Source organism: Mustela erminea, chromosome 9 (assembly GCF_009829155.1).
Source record: "Mustela erminea isolate mMusErm1 chromosome 9, mMusErm1.Pri, whole genome shotgun sequence".
Taxonomy (NCBI): domain Eukaryota; kingdom Metazoa; phylum Chordata; class Mammalia; order Carnivora; family Mustelidae; genus Mustela; species Mustela erminea.
In genome coordinates, this window is record NC_045622.1 from 62695819 (window position 1) to 62723228 (window position 27410).

Sequence of the window (27410 nt, forward strand, 5' to 3'; positions counted from 1 at the left end):
CAGAAGCCTGAGAGCCAAGCCCTTTGCCTCCAACTGTCTATGCTGCAGCCAGCAGCTCCTGGTCCTCCTTCTCAGTTCCGGGCACCCACCTTTTCATGACACGGTCTTGTCCCCACCCTCCTGGTCTCCTTGGGCAGGTCCAGATGTAGTGAGATCTTTATCACATTCCTGGTCAGGTCAAGGATAATTAAAGCAGGACGGGCCACCATTGCAGGAGTGATGTCTGTCTGCTCTGTTCGCCTGTGAATACACAGGCCTTCATGCAGCACCTGGCCCACAGGAGGCACTCCCCAGTTCTGCGGTGGTTGTTGAATGAGTATGTGAATTGCACTTAATTATCCCGGCAGGAGCTTAGCTTCCGCAAAGCAAAGCATTTAGTCATGATTGGACTCATTTGATCAGTGGAGACGGCCATGCTGGTTAATCCAGACCTGGATTTATAACCTAATTTGGTGTTTTGGCCTCCCGCAGGGTATAGCCGGTGCTGTAGGTGTAGTTTGGGGCCAGGGGTGCAGAGTGATTGTGAGAACACATTCCCCAGGTTCGGGAGACCAGCCTTTCCCTGCAAGGGCTGTGCTCCCTTGGATGAGTCCTAGGGGGCCCCTGGGCTGCTCACAACTGACTTTCACTCCGTCTGCCAGGGGCTTCAACACATTTTGCTTAAATCTACAGCTGGCTTGTAATTTCGGCCTCAGACAGTAATTACATCCGCCAGGGTTCCTTGGAGAGATAATTACAGAAAGGATTCAGCACATTCATTTTATCTACACACTTAACCATCAATTAAATCATTACCGCCTAATCCTGTTCCAGAGTCTAGAAATGTTCTGTGAATGTATAATTTTGAAGGCATGAAGTTTGTTTTCAGATGGTTTTAAGTGAAAAATTGCCCAATTTCCAGAGTGAATAGAGGCCTGTGTGTGTGCCCCCCCCCCCACCCCGCCCCGGTGGAGGCAGATCCAGGGATATTCTGGTCCCACCCGGGACCAGGACCTCTGGGCTGAGTGGATATGAGGGCGACGCCCAGCTCTGCCTTTGATCTGCCATGGAGTTCCTGATTTTCTAGAGCAAGATTACTACAGGGACCTAGAGGTCTGCTGCTCGGGATAGATGGGAGGGTGGCTCATATTCCCAACAGGCTCCCAGGAAGGATATTTTGGGAGTCCTGGACTCCCATCCACTAACTGAAGGCCAGGATTGAGGTCTTTTCACTGGGGGGATCCAGGAGAGCATGGTATAAAAGACACAAGCTTGAGAGTCAGACCACTGGGCTCCTGTTTTGGGTCCACCGCTTCTGAGCTGTGTGTCCTTGAACATGTTTCTGAACCTCTCTGAGCCTCAGATTATTCATCTCTATAACGGCACAGTAATCAACTTTCCCAAATGGAGCAGCTTGAGACTTAATGAGACAGTCACATAGTATGTTTACTTAACACAGTGTCTGCCCTTAATGGATGCTGGGTAAATTTTGATAATTATTTTACTTAACATACAAGTATGTCCAGGGGAAGGAGAGAAGCAGAAGGAAAAACCAGATTGTCCAAAATGTGCTCCCTCTAGGTCCAGTGGCCTCTGAGAGCAGGTGGCCCAAGGCCTCAGGCTGTGCTTACCAGCTGGGGCTTCACAGCTATGCCCTCAGGCTTCAGTCTCACTCTGTGGTGACCCATTGTCAGGAGCTCCTGATGGCAGCCTCCCTCTGTGCCCCTTCTGTGCTGATCCTGCCCTTTCATGGCTCCCACTGGCTCTCAGAACGAGCCTGCTTTTTTCCTACATCTCTAAATGCCCTTTTGTGTCTCCTATAGTGAGTTGGTGAGCTCACCATTGGACACAGTCATGCCCAAGTTTATGTTTTAAGCCACTTTCTGTTTCTTCTATGCCACACCTAGAAGCTTTTGTGGGACAGCTGAGGCCAGAGAGATATTTCTTTTAATAGGCAGGGCTTTCAGGCCAAACCAGCCTTTGAGACTCTGTACCTAGAGCAGGGATCCCAGTGGCGCTGTGGGCACCACAGGGCCCTGGGGATGTCCCTCATTTAGAGGCCGATGTTTTCAGACTGCTGCCCCACTCCTCGCCAGCCTCTGGGCTCAGCCCGCCCTGCTCTTCCATGCACAGATGTGCCGTTTCTCCTGAAGTTGCTAAAAAGTCTAACTCATGTGGTCCACAGGGCACTGACCACAGGGCTGGCTTTGCTCCCAGCGTAAGCAGCAATTACATGGCAGCCCCAAGCTGGGAAGCAGCCCCAGGCGCAACACCATCCAGGTGCCAGACTGGCTGAGGGGGCACCCCCTGATCCACAGCTGTACAGCCAGGACTGCAGTAAAGGGAGAAGCTCCCAGCCAAGGATGGCTCGGGGCGAGGTGTCCAGTCCTGACATTTACAGATGATCGTGCTTATTATTAAGAGGACACAAAGTGAAGATTATTTTTTAACCATTTTCTAGAGTTGTAAGGATTAAGTGAGTTGATAAATGTTTTATAAGTTTACAAATAAACTCTTATAAGAGTACCTGATGCCTAGTGTATTCTCAATAGACATGAATTATTATTGTCATTATTTTTTTTAAAAGAGTTTATTTACTTGACAGAGAGGGAGTTGCACACAAGCAGGAGGAGCGGCAGAGGGAGAGGGAGAAGGAGGCTCCCTGCACAGCAGAGAGCCTGAGGCAGGTCTCCATCCCAGGACCCTAGGATCATGACCTGAACTAAAGGCAGACGCTCAACCCACTGAGCCACTCAGGCACCCCCATTGTCTTTACTGTTAAAGGAGAAGCCAGGCTCCACGTGGCTTATACAGTCCTGGCTAGAAACACTGGGCCAACCCTGACCCTCATGCTTTGGGACCCGTCGGAAGGGCTGGTCCTCCTGTCCAGGAGTGTCTAAGCACAGGGTCCTCGCAACAGCTTCCCGATCCCTAAACTCAGCATTTGGTATCACAGGCACCACAGGGTCATCCCTGAGGAACCTGGATCCTGACACTGCCCAGAGGGAGAGAAGGAAAGGCCTTCCCTGCCCATCTTCCCCCAACACCGCCCCTCACATGGCCTCTGTGTGGAGTTCCTCAAGGAGAATCAGGAGCGGGATGTTCTGTAAACTCCCCGTCCAGGAGCGCGAGGCCAGTACCTCCCAGCTTCTTTTCCCCTCTTCCTGGGTAATGTGAGGGGATGGTGCCTCGCCTGCCTCTCCGTCTGTGAGCCCACCTTGACCTTGGTCCCTCTCCCAGGCCTCTTACAATGACTCTTGAATAATAAAATGACTATCCTGTGGACAGGAAGGACCCAGTCGTTGAGAAGAATGAGGGGAGGAAGCATAGGGCATGCCTTAACACTAGCATCACCTGGGATGCCCACCCAGGGTCCCAGCAGAAAACCTGACCATGCCTGCAACACAGTTGTCCTCCTGGGGCCAAAGGGCACACATATCCTGGTGTCCTTCTGCTTTGGCCTCTGGGGTCTGGTCACGTGAAGTGTATGTGAGGCTGCAGGACATGTAACTGGCTGATGGAACTGGGCCATTCAGTGCGGTGGGATGTTGTGTTTTGGGGTCTGACCTGACCAGTGTCGACCTTGTACCCAGAGCCCCCTTCGAAGCAGGAGACAGAGGCAGCCAGCTTCCCTGTGCTCCAGTGAACACATCGGGAACTTGCCTGCCCTCAGCGGGTCTTGCCCTGGCACCTCACCCCAATTCTGTCTTTTCCTCCAACTCTCCCAGGCTTCCAGGGAAAACACCAATTCCTGAGTGTGCACACAGAGGCCTTCACACCCTGGCCCCTCTCTCTCTGCCTGGAGGCCCAGGCACTCACCGCCCCTTGATGTTTTATGCCCAGCCACACCACACAAGCTGCTTCTAGGATGTGAGCACAGTGCTCTGTGATGTCCCTTTGCTTTTTCGTGTGCTGCTCCATCTCCCAGGGATGCCTCCCCAGAACTTCCCCGTGAACAGGTGCTTCCTTCGGATTCAGCCCACGCATAACCTCCTCTTCTCATATCTGTACCTTTGTCATAGTTCCCAAAATGTGATCTCACCGTTTCGTATTTGTTTTCCGGAATAGGCCATGAACTCCCTGAGAATGGAGTGGCTCTCATTCGTCTCTGAGTCCCCAGGATTCAGCAGAGAGTGGGTGCTTGGTATTGGCTGGCTGAGACAGAGACAGAGGGCCCAGCTTTGCACGTGCTCTGGGGAGGTGTCCATGCCTTCCCTGGCTCCCAGGCTGGGTGTCCTTCATGGCCAGCCGCTGCGTGGTCTCAGCAGACGCCAGGGTTCCACATGAACCCACTGTAGAGCCGAATGGAGAAGCCCTCCCTGGCAACATCCCCTGCCTGGCTCCAGAGTGTGGGCTCTCCCTCTGTGGAGGGGCTCTCAGGGAAGGTCTGTAAGGCCTACGAGGAAATACAGTGGGGCATCAGGGCCCCCCCAACTCCAGGGCAGCTCACACTTCGAGATAATCTGGTGACTTGGCTCAGGAGGCAGCGGAGGCAGGAGGAGATGGAGAGGTGGTGGGTAGAGGCTGTGCCTTTCAGGAAGGCATCCAAGACCATTCTGCCAACAGCCCCAGCCGGCTAATGTGTGTCCTCAGCGGGGGACCTGGCTGGAGGCCGGGACGGGGGGGGGGGGGGGGGGGACATGTCATTGCCTTCAATGGCACCTGTGAAAAGGGTGCCTCCCCCCCAAGGCGGAGACCTGCCCTGAAGAAGAAAGCAGCCTGTGCATGTGCTCGCGCTAGCTTCAGCAACTGGACGGGCCTGAGTTACCGCACTTTCATGCTGCGAGATCCCACTTCAGGCTGTGCTGAAAATGGCAGCTGTGCCCATTGTATCTCCAGCGCTGTGTCGTATGTGGTTTTGTTTTCCAGAATTACTGAAACCATCTGACAAATCGGCAAAATCTCTGCTTCAGCGTGTTGAGACTCTCAAATAACTCACCTTTTATGAGTCCTCCAACATCATTTTCAGGGGGCACAGTGAGTTAGAGGCCCCTTCCCTGTAGCTTTTCCAGAGATCTGAGCCACTGTCCCCACCCTGACCCCAGCCGCCGGCTGTGGTTCCACAGTGGGATGGGCTGGCACTAGCGTGGGACCCCCACCTGGACTGGTTATTGGTGCAGGGCGATGGGCAGAGGGGCCTTCGCCATCATAGAATGAAGGGGGATGGCCAAGGATGTTCCTGGTGGTAGCAGGGAAGGGAGGTCGAGGGGAGGCAGGAGGCCTGACAAAAAGGTGGAGGAGCAGAGGCATCGGGGGCAAGAGTGCCACCACCCAACTCTGAGAGCCCGGGGTCGCACAGGCCTAAACTGCCTTCTGCCGAGAGAGCTGCAGAGTTGTGGCTCCAAGGGAGAACCCATGGCAGGGAGGCAGGTGGAAGACGTGAACAGAGAGTCAGGGACGTAGATGACGGCACGCGCAGAGCACCGGAGGAGGGCTGGAATTGATTCAAAGAGGGCGTTCCTTTGGGGAAGGAGAAATACATGGCAGGAGATGGGGGACAGTGCGGAGAGGTGAGCTGACTAGACAGTGGGGGCAGAAGGCAAAGGAGAGAGGCCTGACAGGTCCAGCCCCAGGGAACAAAATTTGCCTCCCCTGGCAGAAGGACCAGGCTGTCCTGGGGTGGGAAGATAAAGTCACAACCCCCCTCAGACCACTGCCCTCCCAGAGCTATTCACGGGGGACTTGACCTGAGCCATCTCTCATCCATGCATCATTCATCACCTGGTGTTTGTGCGTCTTGGGTCTAGTGTGCCCGTGCCCTTTCCACCACCTTAAACCCTTCCCTGCCTGCCTGACCCCCATCTCCCCTCCTTCTGCCCTGGACTGTGCTCATGTAAGCTGTTTGTCACTGTCCTGCCTTCTCCCTGGACTGGTCATCACCCTCCTAACAAGCGGGCGTGCCTTGCCGATAACACGGTGCCTCAGATGCGGGATAGCATCCTAAGAGCTCCCCTGCATCGAGCGCTGACTCTGTCCAGGGCACTGTGCTCAGCACGGTACGTGCATCATCTAATCTCACCCTCACTCTGGGAGGTAATCAGTATTATCGCCCCAGACGAAAACACTGAAGCTTGACTCAGTTTTCCAGCCTCTGGAGGCAAAGAAGTGGTAGAGTGAGCATCCTGAGGCAGGCAGTGTTATTTGTCCATCATTTCGTGCCCTGTCTATACTCTGCGAGGCTCTTACACTCCGGTTACTCTGGAGGTGGGCCTCTGACTTGCCTTGATCAGTAGATGGGGTGACAGCTCCGAGTGAGGGCTTCAAGAGGCAATCCGTGTTTCTACTCATCCCCTCGAGCTTTTGGCTTCTGTCAGGGAATTACCAAGGTCCTGGCACGAGAAGATGCAGAAGCAGAAGCAGACCTCCACCTGGCTGGGGCCAGATCTGGCTGAGCCCAGCAGAGCTGCAGCCAGCCCACAGACCCCCGGGCAAGAAATACATGTTCATCGTTGCAAACAGCTAAGACTGGGGAGTTGACTGTTACCACGGCAAAAGCTGACTCGTACAGATTTTTCTGATCGCATTCAGTGCTTAGGAAAGGCTCTGTCTTCCTTTCCTCATCAAGTTGAATCAGGCAGCCTACAGCTGTTCCAGTTGCTTTCTTCTTTCTCTTCTTGTGCCCTCTTCCTAGAAAAAAATCTGCACGTGCCTACACATAGCAAAACTCTCAAACCCACTTCTCTGCCTGTCAGCTCGGAAGACGCAGCTGTGGCTGTCAGAGGCGCCGCGCCTGCGCATCGTCAGCCAGTGTATGGGTCACACAGCTCTGCTGCTTCCCAGAGCTTTGTCCCTCTGTGCTCTTAGCACTCAGCTCAGTTAAGAATGTAGAACTCAAACAATGCCAAAGAACTTCTGCAAAATTCTTCTGTTTTCATCCCGCTGGCACTAATTCCCTCTCCCGCATGATCTCACATTGCCAAATGATTTGTCATGAAAGGGGTTTTTTTTTGCTAATTTACTTTTGGCTGTGTTGCTTCTGCCACTTCTTCCCCACCTAATCATCTGCTGACCATAATTTTCAAAAACCAGTAGGACACGCAGTGAACAATAAGCAGTAAAACTGATTAACTGAAACCCTTAAAAAAAAAAAAAAAAACTAAAAACTAACGGGAGACTCTTTGTAGCCATCATGTGATGTTCTATGGGGTTTTTTCCACAAATGTGTTTTTAAATGTTGTATCCTGATGAGACTACACTTCGTAGCAGCAAAGACTTTATTTCTATAAATAAGAACATGATTTTCTCTTAATGTGAAAGGTTCTGAAGTGTGAACTTCTGTTCTGCTTCTGCAGCATTCCTTCTGACAAAAGGACCCCATTTTCCTCAAGGACCCACCCCACTCCCTCTGTGCCTGTGCTCTGGGGGGACATAGCCACACCCTCCACTCCAGGAGCACATCTGTGGTGCCCCAGGCTGTGGCTGGTTGGTGCATTCCGGCTTTGGTTCAGGATGAGGACATGACCCGATTAAGGCCCAGGGATTTTGCTGGAACTGTCAGGAAGAGTCACGTCTTCCCACTGGGCCTGGAGCTGTGAGGATACAGGTGTGGCATCACTACTGCTATGTCGCCATTGCACAGAACCTGTCCCAGAATGGAGCAAAACAAAGCAGAGCTGAGTCAGGATGTGGAGAAAATGAACATGGGTCCAGGTGACCTTGTCTGAATGTCTGGAGGGAGGGAGAGATGGAGAGACAGCCTCAGACACTGTAAGGTCATCTTGATGTCACTCAGCATCTCAACACTCAGCAGCTCAGGGTGGAAGTGACCAGCACCTGACCAACACAACAAGGTGAAGAGAAAAGTGACAGCAGGTAGCTGGAGTGGGGAGCCTCAGATGGCGGTGCAGGAAGGGTAGCCGACAGGGCCCAGGCCACAGGGGCAAGTTTCAAGATGGACAGAGACAGGCAGAGTCCCTGGGCAGAAGCGGCAGCCTAAGACTGGGGCCAGACATTGACCAGTGAGAACAGGGCCCCGCTGAGCAAGTAGGTGGCCCTGGGACCTGCAGGTGAGCAGGGTGGCCCAGCTCAGGGGGTGCTGCAGGGGTAAGTCAGGGGCCCCCCCTCATGCCTCTGACTCGGGAGGTGCAGGCTGCTACATGGAGCCTGGGAGCCCAGGGCACTCGGCGTGTGGAACGGTGCCAGTGCCAAGCGTCGTCCTCTTTTAGTAGATACTCATTACAGGTCAGAGAAACCAAGTAGAGCTAGCTTGGGATTTTTTGGAAAGAGAGGGAAATTCTTAGAATTCAAGAGCAGAAATGTGTCTAAGTTCCAGAAACGTCTGGGTCTAGCACCTGGAAACCCTTGGGAAACCAGATGACATTTATTTTCTCTTTTACTCTGCTCTCTTCTTTTTACCTTTACTACAGCACTCCCTCCCACCTCCCCCTCTCTCTCTCCGTCCCTGTCCTCTGCTACGTCCCCCGTCCACACGTGCGCACATACACATCTCCGTCTCCCTCCGTATCCTCATTTCTCTCCTTCCCTCTTTCTTTCCCTTCCCCACTTTCTCATCGCAGATCTCTCACTCCCCCACGTGGGTGGGGTGCCCGCTGTGGCCGGGACAGCTGAGACCGTGGGGTGCAGGTGGGAGAGGTAAAGGGAGAGCTGTGGCTTCCAGGACTCCCTGCTGCAGTGGGGGGCACAGCAGGTGATAGGAGAAGAGAGAGTGTTGTCAGCGTGAGCCAGGAAGACCCTCCAGACCCTGTTCCTCCAATCCCCAGGGGCTGGCCATCAGCATATTTATTATCAGTTCCCACAGCAGTCTTCGGCTGTTCTGATGTCTGCCCTCCCGCAGTTGTCCAGCCAGCGTTCCCTGAGCACCTGCCACGGGCCACATGCTGGTCCTCACACTGGGATTGCAGCCTTGAGAGTGAAACTCGCGTTCTGGCAGAAGGAGGCAGACCAACCACAAACACATAAACAGAAATAGGTCATGATGAGTCCAAGGATGAAAATACACCAGAGAGATGTGATGGGGTGAATGGGGCCACCTTGGTGTTGGGAAGTGACACCTGGGAAAGAAACCTGGGACAAGAAGCAGACAGCAGAACAAAGACTTGGGAAGAACAGAGAGGAGGCCGTGTGGCTAGGACACGTGCATCTCAGCGAGTCTGGGTCCAGGGCAGGAGGGCGGCTGCCCCTGTTCCCCTGCCCCTCATCAGGAGCCCCAGGGGCCAGGAGTTGAGCTTGATCTCCTCTGCCTGTCCCCTCTGCCAGCTCATCGCATCTTCCAGGCCGGGTGCTCCAAGCAGAGCTGAGAGCTCAGCTTCTCCACAGGTAACACCAACCCCTAATTCACCCAGGAAGAGCTGCCTCTCCCTGTCCTGGCTCCATCCGCCATCACTTTCCCCCCTTCTCCCCGTGTTTCCAGCGGGGAAACCCCTGATGCAAGTCCGGGGTCCTCCTCTTCGGCCTGTCTGAGCCCCCACACTTTGTGTCCGCCCTCAATGATTTCCCTTCCCCACACGGCTTGGCAAGTCCCTGTCTCGAAAGTCCTGCTGCGGCTCATCCTTCCTAACCCCAGCTGCACTCTGGGTCTTTCTGCTGGTCCTCCTCAGAGGTCTCAGACCTGCTTCTCAAGCTGCCAGCCTCTCTTGTGCTGCTTACTCCCAGCCTGAGCCCAACCCTTCTGGAGTTCCCCAAGGCCCAGCTAGTGCCCGGCTGCAGCATTTAATGAAACTTTCCTAAGGGCTGAGGGTGACATGAGTGTCTGCAAGACAAACAGATCATAGGAACCTGAAAATTCGCTAGCCAGGGAAGGCAACATCTGCCTCAAGTCATAGCTGTCCCTGCCCCTGGGAGGCTGCCCGCAAGGAAGACACCACTCAAGATAATGATGTCCTCCTGTGATGTCAGCCTCAGGCCAAGATGGGTTCTGGGCTTTACCTGATAATCCAAGTCCCCCAAGAGACCCCTACCCCCAGGAGCTTCTCCTCAGAACCTCACAAACACTCTCTAGGTGCAGCGGGGAGCTGGGGTGAGGGAGACACGAAGCTGAGGTCAGCAGTCTTTCCACTCACCAAGAGGTGAGTGTGCCCGGAGGGGCTCCTGTCTCTAATTCCCGCAAAGGCCCAGTGTTAACAGCATTGTGGGGAGATACTTTCCATGGCCCACTGTCAGTCAGATTTTTCAGAAGAGAACAGACACTCAGATAAAAGAAAATTGTGCTGACAGGGTTTTTTTTCTGACATTGTGGGAAGCTGAGATGAAAAGTTAATGGTAGAAATAATGCCCCAAAATGTTGATATTATTTATAACTTCATATAAGCCCTCTAAATCCTTGGGGGAAAGAAAGTATCTTCTATCATATCCTCTTTTCTTTTTTTAAAAAATATGTATTTTATTTATTTGAAAGAGAGCATGAGCAGAGGGAGAGGGAGAAACAGGCTCCTCGCTGAGCAGGACGCCCATGGTGGGGCTCGATCCCAGGACCCTGAGATCATGACCTTGGCCAAAGTCAGACGCTCAACTGTCTGAGCTACCCAGGCACCTTTATCATACAGTCTTTTCAAACAACAAACACATTTGAGGATCTCTCTCTCTCTCTCACACACAGGAAAGCAAGTTGCAAATATTACATTTTTTGAAATTACCACATACCTAACTGACTTTTCAAAATGAGTTTGTGTTCAACCTGTTAGCTGTATTTATTCCATACATCAACCTTCCAGAGTTTAAGCTTATTCTGAGAATTTCTCCCAGGAGGAACACATCCATACTCACGCCTAGAGAAGGGAAGGGGAGCATGGTGGGCCTGGGTAAGTGGAGGGGGTGCTTGAGGCCGCTTTCTCTCTCAGGGCATCACCACCAGCTACGGAAGCAGCATCATCAGCCCTTTGGCTGTTTCCTTCTCCTTTTAAGCCACTCTCCTTAGGAAGAGAATTCAGATGTTACCAGTTCTCTCTCCTTCCAAATCTCCCACAGGCTGGCCATGGCTATTTATGTTCCCTAAATTAATTTTCTATTTTTCACCTTTTCTCCTGATGTGCCCTTAACCGACAGCACCTTTCCTCCCTTCTTACCATATAAATGCCACGGAATCCTCAGGGTTCAGTTGAAATGCCACTCCTTTGTGAGGCCTCGGTGAACGACACCCCACTTAGCATGAAGTACTCCCAGGATACTCTGATGGTGATTCATATTGGTCGCTTACTGCCTCTAGCTTTTTGCTTTACAGTGAGATTCATGTCTTCTCTCTTGACTGTGAAGCCCTTGGGGTCTGAGATTACGTTTCCTCCCCATGCTGAAAAGCAGGGGCTTTCATTGTTCTCTCAATTGATGTATTTAGCTGACATGAGCTCATTGCTGGACCTTCGCTACAGATGGTGACTGAACCTTTCCTCTGTGGTCCATAGAAAAGTTTCTAGCATGTGATCGTCAATAGGCAGGAGGGAACTGGTCGGCGTGAGTCCCAAGCGAGGGTTGAGACACCGGCAGTCTGCATCTGGCTCTTCAAAGTGTGTAGAAGCATCCAGAGGAGGGGGCAAGCTACCCACACACGCACCAGGCTGAATGCGCCTACCTACCATTGTCAGGAAATGAGAGCTAGAGGATACTGGAATCTTGCTCTTTAGCCAGAAAATGCCTACCATCCATAAGTGGTGATATCCTGGAGTTATGGTCATAGGTGAACAGATTGAGCCTCCATTTTATTGTATAATAAACACTGGTGAGTTGGGAGGCAGATAGATGATTCTTCATTGTCTCTTTGGTATTTATGCTTGTAGCCCTTCATTATTTTTCAGAGCTCCATTTGTCCCTTTTTAGGAAATGCTGAATTTAAATACTCTGGTCCTATTTGAGAACAAGCCAAACAGACTTATCAGGAGCCAAAGCCAGCCGCCTCCTCCCCATCTTTACTGACCAACACTTGTGTAGGGCCAGCGTGGATGAGGACTCTGAAGGCAAGAGGGATGCTTCAGCTGCTCCTATGTCACTCCACCCTGGGTTCCTGCTCTCCTGTGTGCTCTCCTGTCCAGCCTCTGCCCTGTTTGCAGGCTCCAAGTCCTAAAACACAAATCTGACCATGCTCCTCCCCTACTCCAGTAGCTGCCCTTTGTCCAGACCAAGATCAGGTTCCCTATCCTGCCATTCCTGGTCCTTGGTGACCCTGCCTCCATCTCTTCCTTGTACTGTATTTTGAAGCCATGCCCAATTCCTGGTGGTCTGCTTCATGCTTTTCATTCACCCATGCCCTTCCTCCTGCTTTGACTTCTTTTCATGCTGTCCTCTCTGCCTCTTTGCTTGGCCGGATCCAGCTCATCTTTTAAGCATCTCCTCAGTTATCACCTTCTTCAGGAGGCATTCTGCAGATCATCCTACTATGAGTTCAATGTCTTCTGTACATGTTCTCTCCCACTGGTACCCTGGGCCTACCCCTACCATAGCGGTTGGTGCCCCTTGATATTATCCATGGTCGTGTCATCCACAGCCCATCCAACTGCTCCTTGAGGATAGCAATTAATATTCATTGTTGGTTTAACCAGTACCTGGCAAAATGCCTGGCACAAAGTCAGCGTTGAATAAATTCTTGTTGGATAGAATTCCAATTTCTTCCATCTTACAACTTAGGAAGTGATAGTTGATTTGTTAGATGGACTCTGCATATCATATTTTCAGAATTATAGCTACAGTGGTTCTGTTAATGTATAAAAATAACCCAGGGCTAGCTCACTCTGAAAGCCAATGAAGTTCTATTTTCTTGAAGAGCAAATGAGCTCTACCTTCCTTCCAGCACACAGTTCTCCAAGTGCAAGTCAGCACTGTGAGAATGACCACAGTGCCCAGTCTTTGTTCAGATGGGATTTGTGGCAACAAAAAAGCCCACACAGTTCTCAAAAGGGACTGGGCAGGGAACCATCTTAGTTTAAAAACTGGTCAGAAGAACCATGACCATATTCTCCAGAATTTCTTCATGTTTGGGCTCCTCATGCTAGCTGCTTATCTCCACAATCTTTCAAGATGCCTCTTCACACTATTTGCATCATTCATTATCGATATTATGGCATTCTGTTCAGGTGGTGCTCAATCAAGTTTCCTTTGAAACAATCACCTTGCAGAGGGATGGGGCAGATTCAGTCATTTATTTATTTATCAACAAATATTGACTGAGTACCTATGATGGGTATACATCTATGAGAAAAAATAGACAAAAATTCGTGCCCAAGTTGAGTTTATATTCTAGTGGGAAAACCAGGAAATAAGCATTGTAAATGAGTATATTATGTGTTGTTGAAGGTAATAATCACTAACTAATGAAAAGAAAAATACAATAGGGTAAGTAAGGGGGACCAGAAGTATCATAGTGGGTTTTTTGTTGTCGTTGTTGTTGTTGGTTGGTTGGTTGGTTCGTTGGTTGGTTGGTTAGTTTTTTTTAAAGGGGAGAGATGATCTTCATAGACGTGTTGTAGGTCTCATGGAAAACTGAAACATTTGAGTAAACAGTTGAAGGAGATGAGGGAGGAAGCCACGTAAATATGCAGGCTAAGAGGTGGAGAGGTGGCCAGTACAAAGACCTTAAGGACATTTGTACAAGGAGTCCTGAGAACGATGTGGGGGATGCAGAGTGAGGTAGGAAAATAGGAGATGAGATCAGGAAAGTCAACAGGTGTGTAGGGCTCAGATTACATAGAACCTAATAGATTTTTCTTTTATTTTATTTAGTTATTTGACAGATGGAGATCACAAGTAGGCAGAGAGGCAGGCAGAGAGAGAGAGAGGAGGAAGCAGGCTCCCCGCTGAGCAGAGAGCCCGACTCGGGGCTCGATCCCAGGACCTGGGATCATGACCCAAACCGAAGGCAGAGGTTTTAACTCACTGAGCCACCCAGGCGCCCTGAACCTAATAGATCTTTATAAGGACTCTGGTTCGTAATCTGAGAGAAGAGGAAGCTGTTGCAGGATTTTATAGAGAGATGTGACATGACCTGAGGTTACAACTGATTCCTTTGATTCTGTGTTGAGAACAGACTGTAGGGGGCAGGGCTGGAAGTGGGGGAGATCACTAGGAGTCTACTGCTGTTATCCAGATGGAAACTGTAGAGTCTCGGACTGGTATAAAAGCGGGGTAATGATGAGAAGTGGTTACATTCTGTATACATTTTTGGAAGGAGACCGAATAGGATTTCAGGATGTAGGGTATGACAAAGAAGTGGAGGATGATTTCAACGTTTTACGCCTGAGCAGCTAGAAGTGAGCTGAGGAAGACAGAAGGTAGAGCATCTGTGCAGGGCAATCAGAAGTTGGACCTACTGAGTTTGAGGTGTCTATTGGGGCTATCTATATGGAGACATCAAGTGGAAGTTAGATGCAAAAATCAGGAGTTCCAGAGAAAAGTCAAGCTGATGTAAAGATGGTTGACATATAAATGGAGAAGAGAAGAGGTCCAAGGACTAAAAACTGGGACTGAGAAGGAGAAAATCACTGAAGTTGTAAGAAAACTAGGAGCGTCCAAAGACAAGAGAGAAGATACTGTTTCCAGGAGAAGGAAATGATCAGATCTCAGATGTTGCCAAGAGGTCAGATAGGATGAGGACTGAGAACTAACTTTGAGTTTATCCATGTGCTGGATATTGGTGACATGGGATACTGGGTTGGTGATGTCCTCCCAAAATTCTTATCTATACAGAACCTTTTTTGGGAGTAGAATCTTTGCGGATACATTCAGTTACATTAAATTGACATCATACTGGATGAGGGTGGGTCCTAAATCCAAAGACTAGTGTCCTTAGAGTAAGAAGACCATGTGGTGAAGACACAGAGCCAACAAGGGGAGTGCAGGGCGATGGGGGAGCAGAGATTCCAGTGTGCGGCTACCAGCCAAGGATCGCCGACAACCACCAGGAGTCAGGGGGAGGTGAGGAAGGATTCTTCTGGAGAGTCTTTAGAAAGAGCACGGCCCAACTGACACCTTGAATCCAGACTTCTGGCCACCAGAACTGGGAGAGAATAGATTCATATTGTTGTAAGCCACCCAGTTTATTATATTTTGTTATGAAAACCCGAGGACCCTGATGCACTTGGTGCCTTGACTTGGGCTGCTGTAACAAAACAGCGTAGACTGGGGCTTACACAACAGGCATTTAGGGGCGCCTGGGTGTCTCAGTGGGTTAAGCCGCTGCCTTCGGCTCAGATCATGATCTCAGGGTCCTGGGATCAAGTCCCACATCGGGCTCTCTGCTCAGCAGGGAGCCTGCTTCCCCTCTCTCTCTCTCTGCCTGCCTCTCTGTCTACTGTGATCTCTCTCTGTCAAAGAAATAAATAAAATCTTTAAAAAAAAATTAAAAAAATAAAAAAATAAAAAATAAAACAGGCATTTATTCCTCACAGATCTGGAAGCTGGAGGTCAAAGTCAGGGTACTGGCATGGTTGGGTTCTGGTGAGGACTCTTTCCCTGACTTGCAGATGGCTGCTTTCTCCCTGTGTGCTCACCTGGCGGGTGGAAAGACAGCAAGCACCAGCTCTCTGATGTCTCCTCTAAGGGCTCAAAGCCCTTCGTGAGGGTCCTACCTCAGGACCACATCTCACCCTGGTTACCCTGTAAACGTGCCATCTGCAAACACCATCACATTAGAGGTTAGGGCTTCAACATATGAATTTTGTGGGGTACAAACTTCATTCTATAGCACTCGATAAAGCAGTCATTTTACATTTCTGTACCTTGATTTCTCATCTGTAAAATGGAGATAATAATAGTATAACCACCTCAGAGAACTGTGGTGAGGAACAAGTGAATTAATAGATGTAATGGTCTTAGAATAATTCATAGCACTTGGCTATTACAGTGATTGATAAATCTCATCATTTTGTTTTGAAATTAAAACACTCATTTTCACTTGTTCTTTGTTTAATTCTCAATTAGCTCATTAACTGGACAGATTGTATTTCCCTAAACTGTTAAACACTAATTTCACACTTAATCAAATTCTCTTAAATGTTCTAAATTAAAGGAAAAAACCTTATAATCTAGCAAAGAAAATTCTCTTAATATTTAAGCACTGTTTCAGGAATCGATTGGCTAAATTTCCTAAACATTTCAAACTGAAGCCACAAATTTAAAGTGTGATTATGTCCAACACTACAAACATCCAAAACAGTAGGTGTTAAACAGAATCATTTTCAAGCACTGTTAACTCCTTATTTTTTAAAATAAATTTTATTTTTTTTTTTAAGCAGTTTTAGGTTCATACAGAAAAACTGAGTAGGAAGTATGGAGAGTTCCCAGGATGCCTGGATGGCTCAGTCATTTGGGCTGCTGCCTTCGGCTTGGGTCATGATCCCAGGGCCCTGGGATCGAGTCCCACATCGGGCTCATTGCTCAACGGGGAGCCTGCTTCTCTCCCCACCTCTGCCTGCCCCTCTGCCTGCTTGTGCTCTCTCCTTCTCTCCCTCTCTCTCTCTCTGGCAAATAAATAAATAAATAAATAAAATCTTTAAAAAGAAAGTATAGAGAGCTCCCATATAACCAGGGGTTCCACATACAGACATCCTCCCTGCTATCAGCATCTCCCACCAGAGTGGTACAGTTGTTATAGGCAGTGAACCCGCATTGACCTCTCAGTATCACCAGAAGTCTGTAGTTTACATCATGGTCCATTCTTGATGTTGTTCATGTTCTGAGTTTGCACAAACACACACTGACATGTATCCATCACATAACAGCATATGTCATACAGAGTATTTTCACTGCCTTTAAGATTTTCAGTCAAGCATTATTAACTCTTATAATGCGAATATATTAAAAAAATCTTATGCATAGAGATTAAATTACCTTAAGCATTTCAGCATCTTAGAAAATAAATTTGTAAACTTAGCATATTGGATTTTCCTGAGCATTTAAAGGTTAAATAAATGTAACTAGTCAAGTTATCCTAAATGTATCTATTAAAATCATAAATCTAGTAGTTTTTACTATATCATATTATTAAGCACTTGCCTTAAAAACATAAAACAGAATTTTGATCACAAACATGTTATTGCAAATTTAAATAAGTAAATGAATAACATAACATAACATAACCTACACAAAAACATTATTACTTCACATTTAGAATTCTTGTTTGTTTGCCTCTCTCTTGTTACAAAGTTAATTTTCCCAAGAGCAGGAAGAGATTTATCAGTTCTTCAGTAGCAACTGAGACTACAGATGGATGACCCCTCGGAGGTCTGAGTCCCCAATTACAAAGGGAGGATACCTGTGCATAGACATGGGAAAGGGCTGGATTACTCCCTGGAAAATTTCACCAGAGCTGTGCATTCACAGGGCAGGTCCCTTCTTCTAGTTGGCTTCTGCCAGGTGTGCTGTCAGTGGGAGATAATACCAGCCTTTTTTGTGGGATTTCATTTCACGATCCAGTGCCTCTCACATATTCTAGGAACATTTCAACTTTCACCCTGACCCAATTGTTTTTATAATTTTTTTCCTTTTTTTTTTAAAGATTTTATTTATTTATTTGAGAGAGAGAGAAGGATGGAGCCCCAGTGGGGGAAGGAAGATGGAGAAGCAGACTCCCTGCTTAGCGCGGAGCCCGATGCAGGGCTCGATCCCAGGACCCCTGGAGCATGACCTGAGCCAAAGGCAGACTCTTAACCAACTGAGCCACCAAGGTGTCCCTACAGTCCAGCTTCTTGATGAGACTTCAGTTACTCTCTTTTCTTGCTCAGTGTCCTGTTTTTCTGGTCCTTGACTGACAAGCACAAGCTCTTCAAGAGTAGGGTGCGTGGCAGTCATCTTTGTGTTTCTAATGGTCCACACATTTGCCTGGTGCTCAACAAATCTTTGCAGAATGAATTAATGAGTAAATGTAATAAATTCTAAGCTTGGAGTAACAAACTCCAAATATACAACTCCACCAGGCAGAGTAATTGTTGCCTTGCAGCAATTCCCTGATTTGCCCCTCTGAAAACTCTGACAGCACCCCCTGCTGCGAACCTCTTTAATGACCCGTCACAGACAGCCACTTCTTGCTTGTTTCTGAGGAGCTTCTCAGTATCAGTATACATGTCACACACACCAACACTCACTGCCATTCCCCTGAAGGTTGACTTGACAGTGGGTCTTAGTACACTCTCCTACACAGTCTGGACTATTCCGAGTTACTCTCTGAATTGAAAATCCTTTTTGGAAAGATGCTGTAATGGAGTTGGGGTGGGCAATAACTTGCCATCCTGGGCATGCTCCTTAAAGCGTACATTTGGAGCCATAAACACACAATGGCAGATGCCGGCTCTGCTGTTCTCTACCTTTGCTATTTGGCCTTTCTCGGACTCAGCTCTGTAAGAACGTAAGTGTAGTGTCCATCACAGAGGTCCAGACGAACATCGAACGAGATCAGCTATGCATCAGCTATGCTCTTAGGGTAGAGCAGAGTGTCCGAATGCTCCACACAGAGAAGCTGTTACCCAAGTGGATCTCCTTTTCCAGCTGTCGCCCCAGTCCCTGACTGACAGTACAATCACATTCGCACTTCTTTAACGCAATTCTTAAAGGGATGAGGGGCAATGAAGAACAAAGAATGCCCTCTTTGGAGAAAGAAAAAGAAGCTAATCAGATTCTAAGTGGGGGGAGGGGGGAAGGGAGGGAGAGAGGGGGTAGGCATGAGGATTCCTAATATATTTTGCAAAACTGGGTTAAGTAATAGTCAACAAAATCATGAGACTTTTTATGGTTTTTAAATAAAAATTGAAAATATGAGTGTAACAATAATGAGCCCATATAAGAGTGAATCATGTAATGAGTCACTTCAATTTCTGACAAGCTTCTTAGTTCAAAGCCCTTAGATACTTCCTGTAATCAAAACCCATTTTCAAATTCACAGGAAGATATTATCTAATGATCCACCCAATCTTTTCATGTTCTTAATTTGGGGTCAGTTTCATTGGCCTGTCTCACATCAGCTGTCATTTTCGTGATCGAAATGCCACTTCACATTACAGTTTTCATTGAGACTGTTCTCATCTTTGGTTTCAATTCAATTTAATTCAAACGGGATCTGTATGTCTCCGGACAATTGAATTCACTTCAGTTCCCCTCTGTTCTGATAAGATTGTAACCACTATTTCCTATTGATGCCATTGAAGGTCCTGATGCCTTCCAAACCCCTGGCGCTGCCTGGGAGGTCAGATAACAAGGACGCTGCTGCTTCTGCCCCCTGAGATGGGTCTGGTGCCAGCCCTGGAACCAGCTAGGCCAGGCTTCTGGCCACCAGTTGACACCACCATTGCTCTCTCTGGTGCTGGGGCCACAGTCTGTAACCACCCCATCTCCCCACCAAAACCCTACTGGATCAGTGCTCTTCTGAACTCTAGAAAATCTTTCCTTATACCTCAGTTTACAGGAATCTTGGCTGAGAAACAGCCCATTCAGTTATAAGAGTTTGGAAAGGTGTTGTGATTTGCTTATTTTTCTGTTTGTTTGTTTGTTTTGTTTGTTTTTGGTTGGGTTTTTCTAGTATTTCCCCCCACAGAAGACAGAAGGGGTTGGGCCCCAGCACACTTTACCCATGCCACACTCAAAATTGCGCTTCTCCTGTAACAACTACTTTTTTTCATACCTGAATTGTATATCTGACATGCCCTAGGAGAAGTTCATTTCCAAGAAGCTTCTCTTTCAAGACCCCTGATAGAGATGACCCTACCCTTCCACCAGACCTTGAAACTCCTTTGTCTTATCCTCTTGTGGGCTGGCAAAAATATTCTAGAGTCCTGGTGTCACTGTCTAGAGTAGGAACACAAAGGATACTAGGACCAGCCATGATCAGAGCCCAGAAAATAAACCCAGCTAAAGAAGAGGGAGACCCAGCTGAAGAAGAAGAGAAGAGGCCCCTCCACACCATTCCCAGGAACTGAGTTTGATTCCAGCTAACTGCATGTACAAGGAAACTCACCAGGTGAGCAAAACCCACCTATGGAGGTCAAGTCAGAGCTGTACTATAATTTGGCCCCTGGCAGCATGGTCTCTGCTAATGGTAGCCCTGGGTATGGAGACTGGTAAAACATTGGCTAGAGTAACAGCCCAGCCATCTAAGCAGGCTTCAGATAAGGCCAGAACACATCAGGTACAGAGGTGGTCCCTAAAGCTGGGAATTTGGGGAAAGCCCTACCCAAAGCAGTGGGAAGGACCTGCTCAAATGGAAAGAAGAAACTAAGGTTAGAACAGGGAAGACTGACGTTGTGCGTAGAGCTGAGGGTGCAAATTAGGTACACATGCAGGTCACTCGCTGGTGCAATCCAGAGAAATGGAATAATTAAGTTGGAAGCCATAAGAGGGCTGTGGCACCTGCTGCATGTTATTGGCTCAGAATGGTGTTGCTTAACATTGTTTCATCTGATTCAGAGTACCTAGAAAACCAAGGCAGAAGCTCAAATGTATAGACGGGACTTACAGAGTGAATTTAGAAATGATGTAATTGCTGAAGCATAAACTTTGAAGTTAGACGTCTTAAGTTCAAATCCCAGCTCTGACACTTAGTAACAGTGTGACTTTGGGCAAATTAATCTTCCTGTATCTTTGTGTCCTCCAGTAAAAAACCTCATAGGTTCTCTGTGAGGCCCTTTTAAGGATTTGTAAAGTTCATATCCTATCATGATAGGAACTGACACTGAAGGAATAATAGCAGCACAACGAACTCTTTGGTGGGGCTAAGCCTGTGGACATTTTGCCTTCCCAGACAAGAAGGACTGAGGGACTGACAAGCTGGGCCTGCAGATAGGGGTCTCACCGCTGAGAGAAGGGGCTCTGGGAAGATCCTGCCAGATGTGGGTCGGGGGTTGGTTAAGAGGGCAATTCTGAGGGTGCTCCAGAACATTAGCTGGCCTGGGAAGGTCATTTCGAATCCCAATAGAAGACAAATATCCATTCACATTTTCCTTCTAGACTCTAACATTCCCCTTCCCACAGCCAGTGGCATACTTCTGAGTCGAGGGGTACAGTCAGGTATGCCTGTCCGTCTTCAGTGTCCGCTCTGGCTTTCGTTAAGTTGGAGCCTCACGTGTGAGCATTTGATCTGTGAAATGCAGTCCACCGATTCCAGTTCCAAAATGTTTGCGGCTTTCCCGTGGTTAATATATATCTATTTGGTTATTGCTGTGTCCTTGGCAGTGACTCTGGTTTTCTCTCTGGGCTGGCAGCGTTAATACCTTTAGTCTGTACTGGAACGTGCCCTGAGTTGAAATTAAATGGATGCTGCACTGAGTGTGAAACAGGAGAGATCCGGCTGCTCTAATGCCGGGCTCCACTGGAAGAGCCCATCTTCACAGCTTAGAAACCAGGAATGGGGGTTGCGCCCCACAGATACCCCCTCTCCGCTCCCCAACCTTATGTCCTCCCCCTCTACTCCTCATCCCGAAGCCTGCCTGTTCTTCTAGTGAGCCATACACTTCGCCTGCCTTTGTACCTTTGTGCGGGCTCTTTCCTCTACCCCAAATGACCTTCCTTTCTTCTCTCCTGATAGACTCCCTTTCAGCCTAAATGGCCCAGCTTGACTTATCTTTGGACCTCTCTATGGACCTCCTCAAACCCTCTTCCTTCTTTGCTCCTGCGCATTCTCTGCACGCCTGTTACTCAGCTTCTCACCTTATAACTTCTCCCCCGATAAGCCCGTTGAAAGTGGGGTATGTGTCTTACACGTGGCATCTCCAGCATCTCGAGGACACTGTGTCCCCAGCATCTTTCACAGTGCCTAGCACTTGTTAGCTACACATTAAAAATATATGCATGATTACTACAGCTTTACAGTATATCTTGAAACCTGAAATTCTGATACCTCCAGCTTCATTCTTCCTTTTCAAGATGGCTTTAGCTATTTGGGGTCTTCTGTGGTTTTATATGAACTTTAATATTACTCGTTCTAGTTCTGTGAAAAATATTACTGGTATTTTGATCGGGATTGCACTGAATCTTTAGATGGCTTTGGATGGTATGGACATTTTAATAATATTAATTCTTCCAAACCACGAACACTGAGATATCTTTCCATTTGTTTGTGTTGTCTTCAGTTTCTTTCATCAGTGCTTTCATTTTCAGAGTGCAGGTTTTTACTTCCTTGGTCATGTTCATTGCTGGATCTTTTATTCTTTTTGGCGTAATTATAAGGGAAGTGTTTTCTAATTTCTCTTTCTGCTACTTTGTTATTAGTGTATAGAAATGCAGCAGATTTGTGTATATTAATTTTGTATCTTACAACATGACTGAAATAATTTATCAGTTCTAATAGTTTCTTTGGTGGAGTCTTTAGGGTTTTCTATATATGATATATCATCTGCAAATAATGAAAGTTTTATTTCTTTCTTACAAATTTTGATTCCTTTTATATCTTTTTTTTTAAAGATTTTATTTATTTATTTATTTATTTATTAGAGAGAGAGAGAGCGCGCACAAGCAGGGGGAGTGGAGGAGGGAGAAGTAGGCTCCCTGCTGGCCAGAGAGCTCAATGTGGGGCTGGATCCCAGGTCCCTGGGATCATGACCTGAGCTGAAGGTAGACACTTAGCTGACTGAGCCACCCAGGGGCCCCCTTTTATATCTTTTTTGTCTAATTGCTACAGCTAGGACTTTCTTATTATGTTCAGTTAAAGTGGTGAGAGTAGACATTCTTCTTTCTGATCTTAAAGGAAAAGCTCTCTGTTTTTCACCACTGAGTATCGTGTTAGCTCTGAGTGTGTCAGATATGGCCTTTATTATGTGGACGTATGTTCTCTCTAAGCCCCAAATGGTATGGTACTGACACAAAAATAGACACATGGTTCAATGGAACAGAATAGAAAGCCCAGAAATGAACCCTTGCTTATATGGTCACTTAATCTATGACAAAGAAGGCAAGAATAGACAAAGGGCAAAGGACAGTCACTTCAGTAAATGAATGCTGGGAAAACTGGACAGCTACATGCAAAAGAGTGAACCTGGACCACTTTCTTACACCATACACAAAAATAAATTCAAAATGGATTAAAGACCTAAATTTGAGACTTGAAATCATAAAACTTTGAGAAGAAAACATAGGCAGTAATTTCTTTGACATTGGCCTTAGCAACATTTTTCTAGATTTGTCTCCTCAGGCAAGGGAAACAAAAGCAAAAATAAACATTGAAACTACACCAAAGTAAAAAGTTTTCGAACCATCAACAAAACAAAAGGCAACCTACAGAGTGGCAGAAGATATTTACAGATGATGTGTCCAAAAATAGGTTAATATACAAAATATGGAGAGAACTTATATAACTCAGCACCAAAAAACCCCTGCAAATAATCCTATTACAAAGTGAGCAGAGGACCTGAATAGGCATTTTTTCAAAGAAGACATACAGTTGCCCAACAGGCACATGAAAGGATGCTCAACATCACTCATCATGAGGGAAATCCCAACAAAACCATAAGGAAATACCACTTTATGCCTGTCAGAATGGCTAGAATCAAAAACACAAGGAATAACAAGTGTTGGTGAGGATGTGGAGAAAAAGGGACCCTCGTGCACTGTTGGTGGGAATACCAGCTGGTGCAGCCATTCTGAAAAAAAGTAGGCTGGTTCCTCAAAAAATTAAAGATAGAAATACCGTATGATTCAGTAATTTCACTAAACTCCAAAGAAAATTTCAGAATTCCAAAGAAAAATGAAATACTAATTTGAAAAGATATATGCCTCCCTATGCTTATTGCAGATTTATTTACAATAGCCAAGATATGGAAGCAGCTCAAGTATGGAAACAGCTCAAGTGTGTGTACACACACACACACACACACACACACACACACTAGAATACTATTCAGCCATAAAAAAGAGTCAAGCTTGCCACTTGTGACAATGTGGAGGATCTAGAAAGCAAAGCAAAGTGAAATTAAGTCAGACAGAGAAAAATAAATACCATATGATTTTCCTTATATGTGGAATCTAAAAAAACAGAACACATGAATAAACAAGTGAAAAAAAGACTCTTAAATACAGAGGACAAATTGGTGGTTGCCAGAAGGGAAGGTAGTAGGGAAATGGGTGAAACAGATAAAAGGGACTATGAGATACAAACTTCCAGTTATAAAATAAAGAGGTCATGGAGATGAAAAGTACAGCAAAAGGAATATAGTCCAGAATAGTAAAATAATGCATCCTGGTGAGCATGGAGTAACGCATAGAATTGTGAATCAATATGTTGTACACCTTAAAGTAATATAACCCTATATGTTAATTATACTTCAATTTAAAAAATAAAAATATATATATATGGATGAAAACCAAAGCATTCTTTTTGTTTCTTCTTCCTACAGAAACGATGACTATTGGTAAGAGGATTCTTTGTGCCAAGGACACAGTGGGACACCCACCTTACAAAGATCTTAAGTAACTTTTCCCATCCAACAACACCCGGACGACTCCAGTGACCAAATGCTGAGCTGTAACCACAGCAATAACTGGCCCTTTTTCTGGATTAGGTTTGGTGAATGTGAATGGTCTGGCCATCTTCCAGTGGCCTAAGGTGGTGTGCTACGGGGGGAACATGATAGTCATGGCCAAGAACCAAGGTCGGACTACGGAAGAAACCACCTGATGTAGTGGGAAAACTAAGAGTACCCTGGAGTGCTAGGACTCTTAGTGACTAACATGAGGCCCTTGGTGATGGGGTCACAGCACCCGCCCTGGCAGCGTCAGTCTGACACGATGTCATTTGCTTGAATGCCCTGGAAGGACCGAATCTGTAAACATACATCCAGGTGCTAAACAGGCAGCAGATCTAATTCACCCTGGACTACCTTTGAGCTAATAACTGTCTTCAGAAAATAATTTTACCCCAAGAAGTGCTCCAGCTTTGCAAGGAATAGCCCCAGGAGAGTAAGAGGAGAAGCAGGCTGTTCCCCCGGAAAAAAAATCTAGTGCAAGGAGGGCTGATTCACAGCAAGTTCACTGCCCCCTCCCATGCACATGGCAGAAAGTACCAGTTGACCGTAAACCTTTCTTGTGCTAAACCCACATTCTGAGGAGTCAGAACCCCGGGCAGTGTTTTCTAGATGGTCAGCAGCCACTTCCCGGCAACTGCTGTCAATGTTAAAATGAAAGTTACCTGCCGTCTCTGTTAGAGAGGCCCGCGTCTCAAGGGCATAAGCGTTCTGGAATACCCTTTCCCGGGCATGGTTGTCCATGAGGGGAACAGCCGCAGGAACAGGTGTACTGTTGTATGAGATAAGTTGACGGAGAGGTAACACAACCCTCCCCCTGAGGAAGGCACAGCTTTGGGGCCTTCTTGGCCTCTGTGCTCTCTGGGGTATTTCCATATGCAGCAGCCCGGAGCCATTAGCCCTGGGCAGCCAAGACAAGCTTCCTTTCACCTCCAGACACATATCACTTTCATAGCACTTGGGGAACGGAAATACCTACAAGAGTGAAGGTCAAGGGCTCTCCCCGGGTATCTCATTCATTACTCAGCTTCCTCTGTGACCACATCAGCCAGCCCACTGCCAGCTCTGCTCCTCATCCTCATTGCTTCTGCCTCCATCCAAATGAAACCAAAGGCCTTAGCGTACCTTGGGGCAGGGGAAGAGGGGTGGCTGTGACCTAGTGGTCCTCTCTCTCCCATTATGGGTGCAAGGTACCCCAACCACACATTGCACCACTTCTCCAAGGTAACATCCTAGGAAGCTCATTGTCTTCATTTGAATTAACATTTCATTGTGGGACTACCTGGGTGGAAGCAGGATCATTGCCTGTCTTCAGAAAGTTCTTAGTGCCGCAGCTGCCTGGTGAAAGACACTGATCTCACATCTAAAAAGGAAAGGGGCCTTTGGTTGTGTGAGGCAGTGCTACCACACTCCAGCTTCCCGCGTTCCCCAGCCTGCCTAGTGCATTTCATCTCTGATTGGCTTTCTACCACCGGCCTCCAAAGAGAAGCCAAGGTTCTGCCTATATCTGACCATATGAGAAGAATTCATCTTTCCTTGCCCAGAGTTCCACCCTGCCTCTTCCTCCCCATCACACATCCTGCACCATAGCAGTGTTTCGAACCAAAGCATGACAGACTTGTGCCAGCAGGACAGCTAGCAGAAATACTGTCTCTAGAGCCAGGCAGATGAGCCCAGAAGAATGGTCCCCAAGAAACAGACTGGCCCCGAGAGATATCAGGCAGCCATCCCAATAAACTTTGAGATGTCCTTGGCACTGAGAGCCTGGGTAGGAGATCCTGGGGCAGCTGTGCCTATTGTTCCCCCCACCCACCCCCCGAAGATCTTCCTGCCCAGAGAGCTAGCAGCCCTGGATACTACTGAGCATGTTACTGGCTTGTTGGTACGAAACGGAAGGTGGCTTTGTAGGGGCAGCAGGCAAAGAAGCCTGTTTACATGGTAGGCAGGTGGCTTTGTGTCTAGAAAGCTTTGCCTAGCCAGTCCAGCTGTGGCCAAAGGCTGTTTTTGAATTTGAACTCCCTGAGCCCATCTGCAATTCTGCCTCTGTTCTCTTGCATTCTGTTTGGTTTCCCTTTAGTTTCCTAGTAAATGTTCCTTTTGAAACATTCCAATCTTGTCTCATTGAACTTGGGGGGAAGGTGGTTCTTCAACATCTTTCTCAGGATGGAGAAGGAAATTAACATGCCTTGAAAAAATGGAAATGGCAGTGAGAGGGTCAGATCTTAGGAAAAGACCGTGGGGAGAGCTGGTGCCAAGAGATGAGAAAGGCCAAGCGTGTGGACCCCACCCAACCCGCCCTGATTCTCAGCCCCTTTCTCACACTGCCTCTGTCTTTAAGTTGATCTGTCTTGGATGCACGAAGCTGCCAAAGCACCTCCCCAGCCTTGCCCTGGGCACATCCAATGGGTGATCTGATGTCCAGGAAGTACACTGCCGCACGACCAGAGGAGGAATAAGGGAGGGGTCCAAGTGTTTTCTAGAGCATGGTTTCTAGAGTTTTCAAAATGCTCCAACAATCATGACCCTGAATGGAATGACTTAGTCCTCAGGACCATCCGTAGAACTAAATTTCATGTGAAAAGAAGAAAGTCTTGTGTGTTCTCACACTTCAGATGAGGAGACTGACCAGAGAGAGACATGGAAAGCTCCCTTCAGGGCCATCCTGTCCTGCACCAGAGCGCCCTGCGGTGATCTGTTGCCACGTAACAAAGTGTAACAAAGCTTACTGATTCGGAGGGAAAGTTACTATCCTTCATGGGTATGTAGGTTGGCTGGGCTTGGGTGGTCGCTCTCTCCTGGAGTCTCATGGCTGCTCTCAGATGGCAGCTCAGGCTTCATCTGAATGCCTGGCAGGGTGAAATATTCCAGATGGATCCATCACTCATAGGTCCGTCTCTTTTTCCGGGATGACGGGAACAACTGGTTGCTGGTTGTGCATCTCTGTCCACGGGATTAGCTTGGGCTTCCTCATAACATGGTGGTCCCACGTGGTCAGACTGTTGCATAGCACCGGCTTCCCCCAGAGTTCACATTGCAAGTAGTCCCTGTAAATAC

The 27410-nt window shown here is 47.6% G+C and overlaps 1 protein-coding gene across 1 annotated transcript in view; it reads left to right on the forward strand.

Moving 5' to 3' along the window:
* SYT9 (synaptotagmin 9) overlaps positions 1-26463 on the forward strand; it is a 199109-nt gene extending 172646 nt beyond the window's left edge. Inside the window, exon 7 of the mRNA XM_032359108.1 lies at positions 24231-26463. Coding sequence (XP_032214999.1) covers positions 24231-24239 — 9 coding nt within the window. The 3' untranslated portion in view covers positions 24240-26463. The remainder of the gene's footprint in view (positions 1-24230) is intronic.
* The last annotated feature ends 947 nt before the right edge of the window (positions 26464-27410 follow it).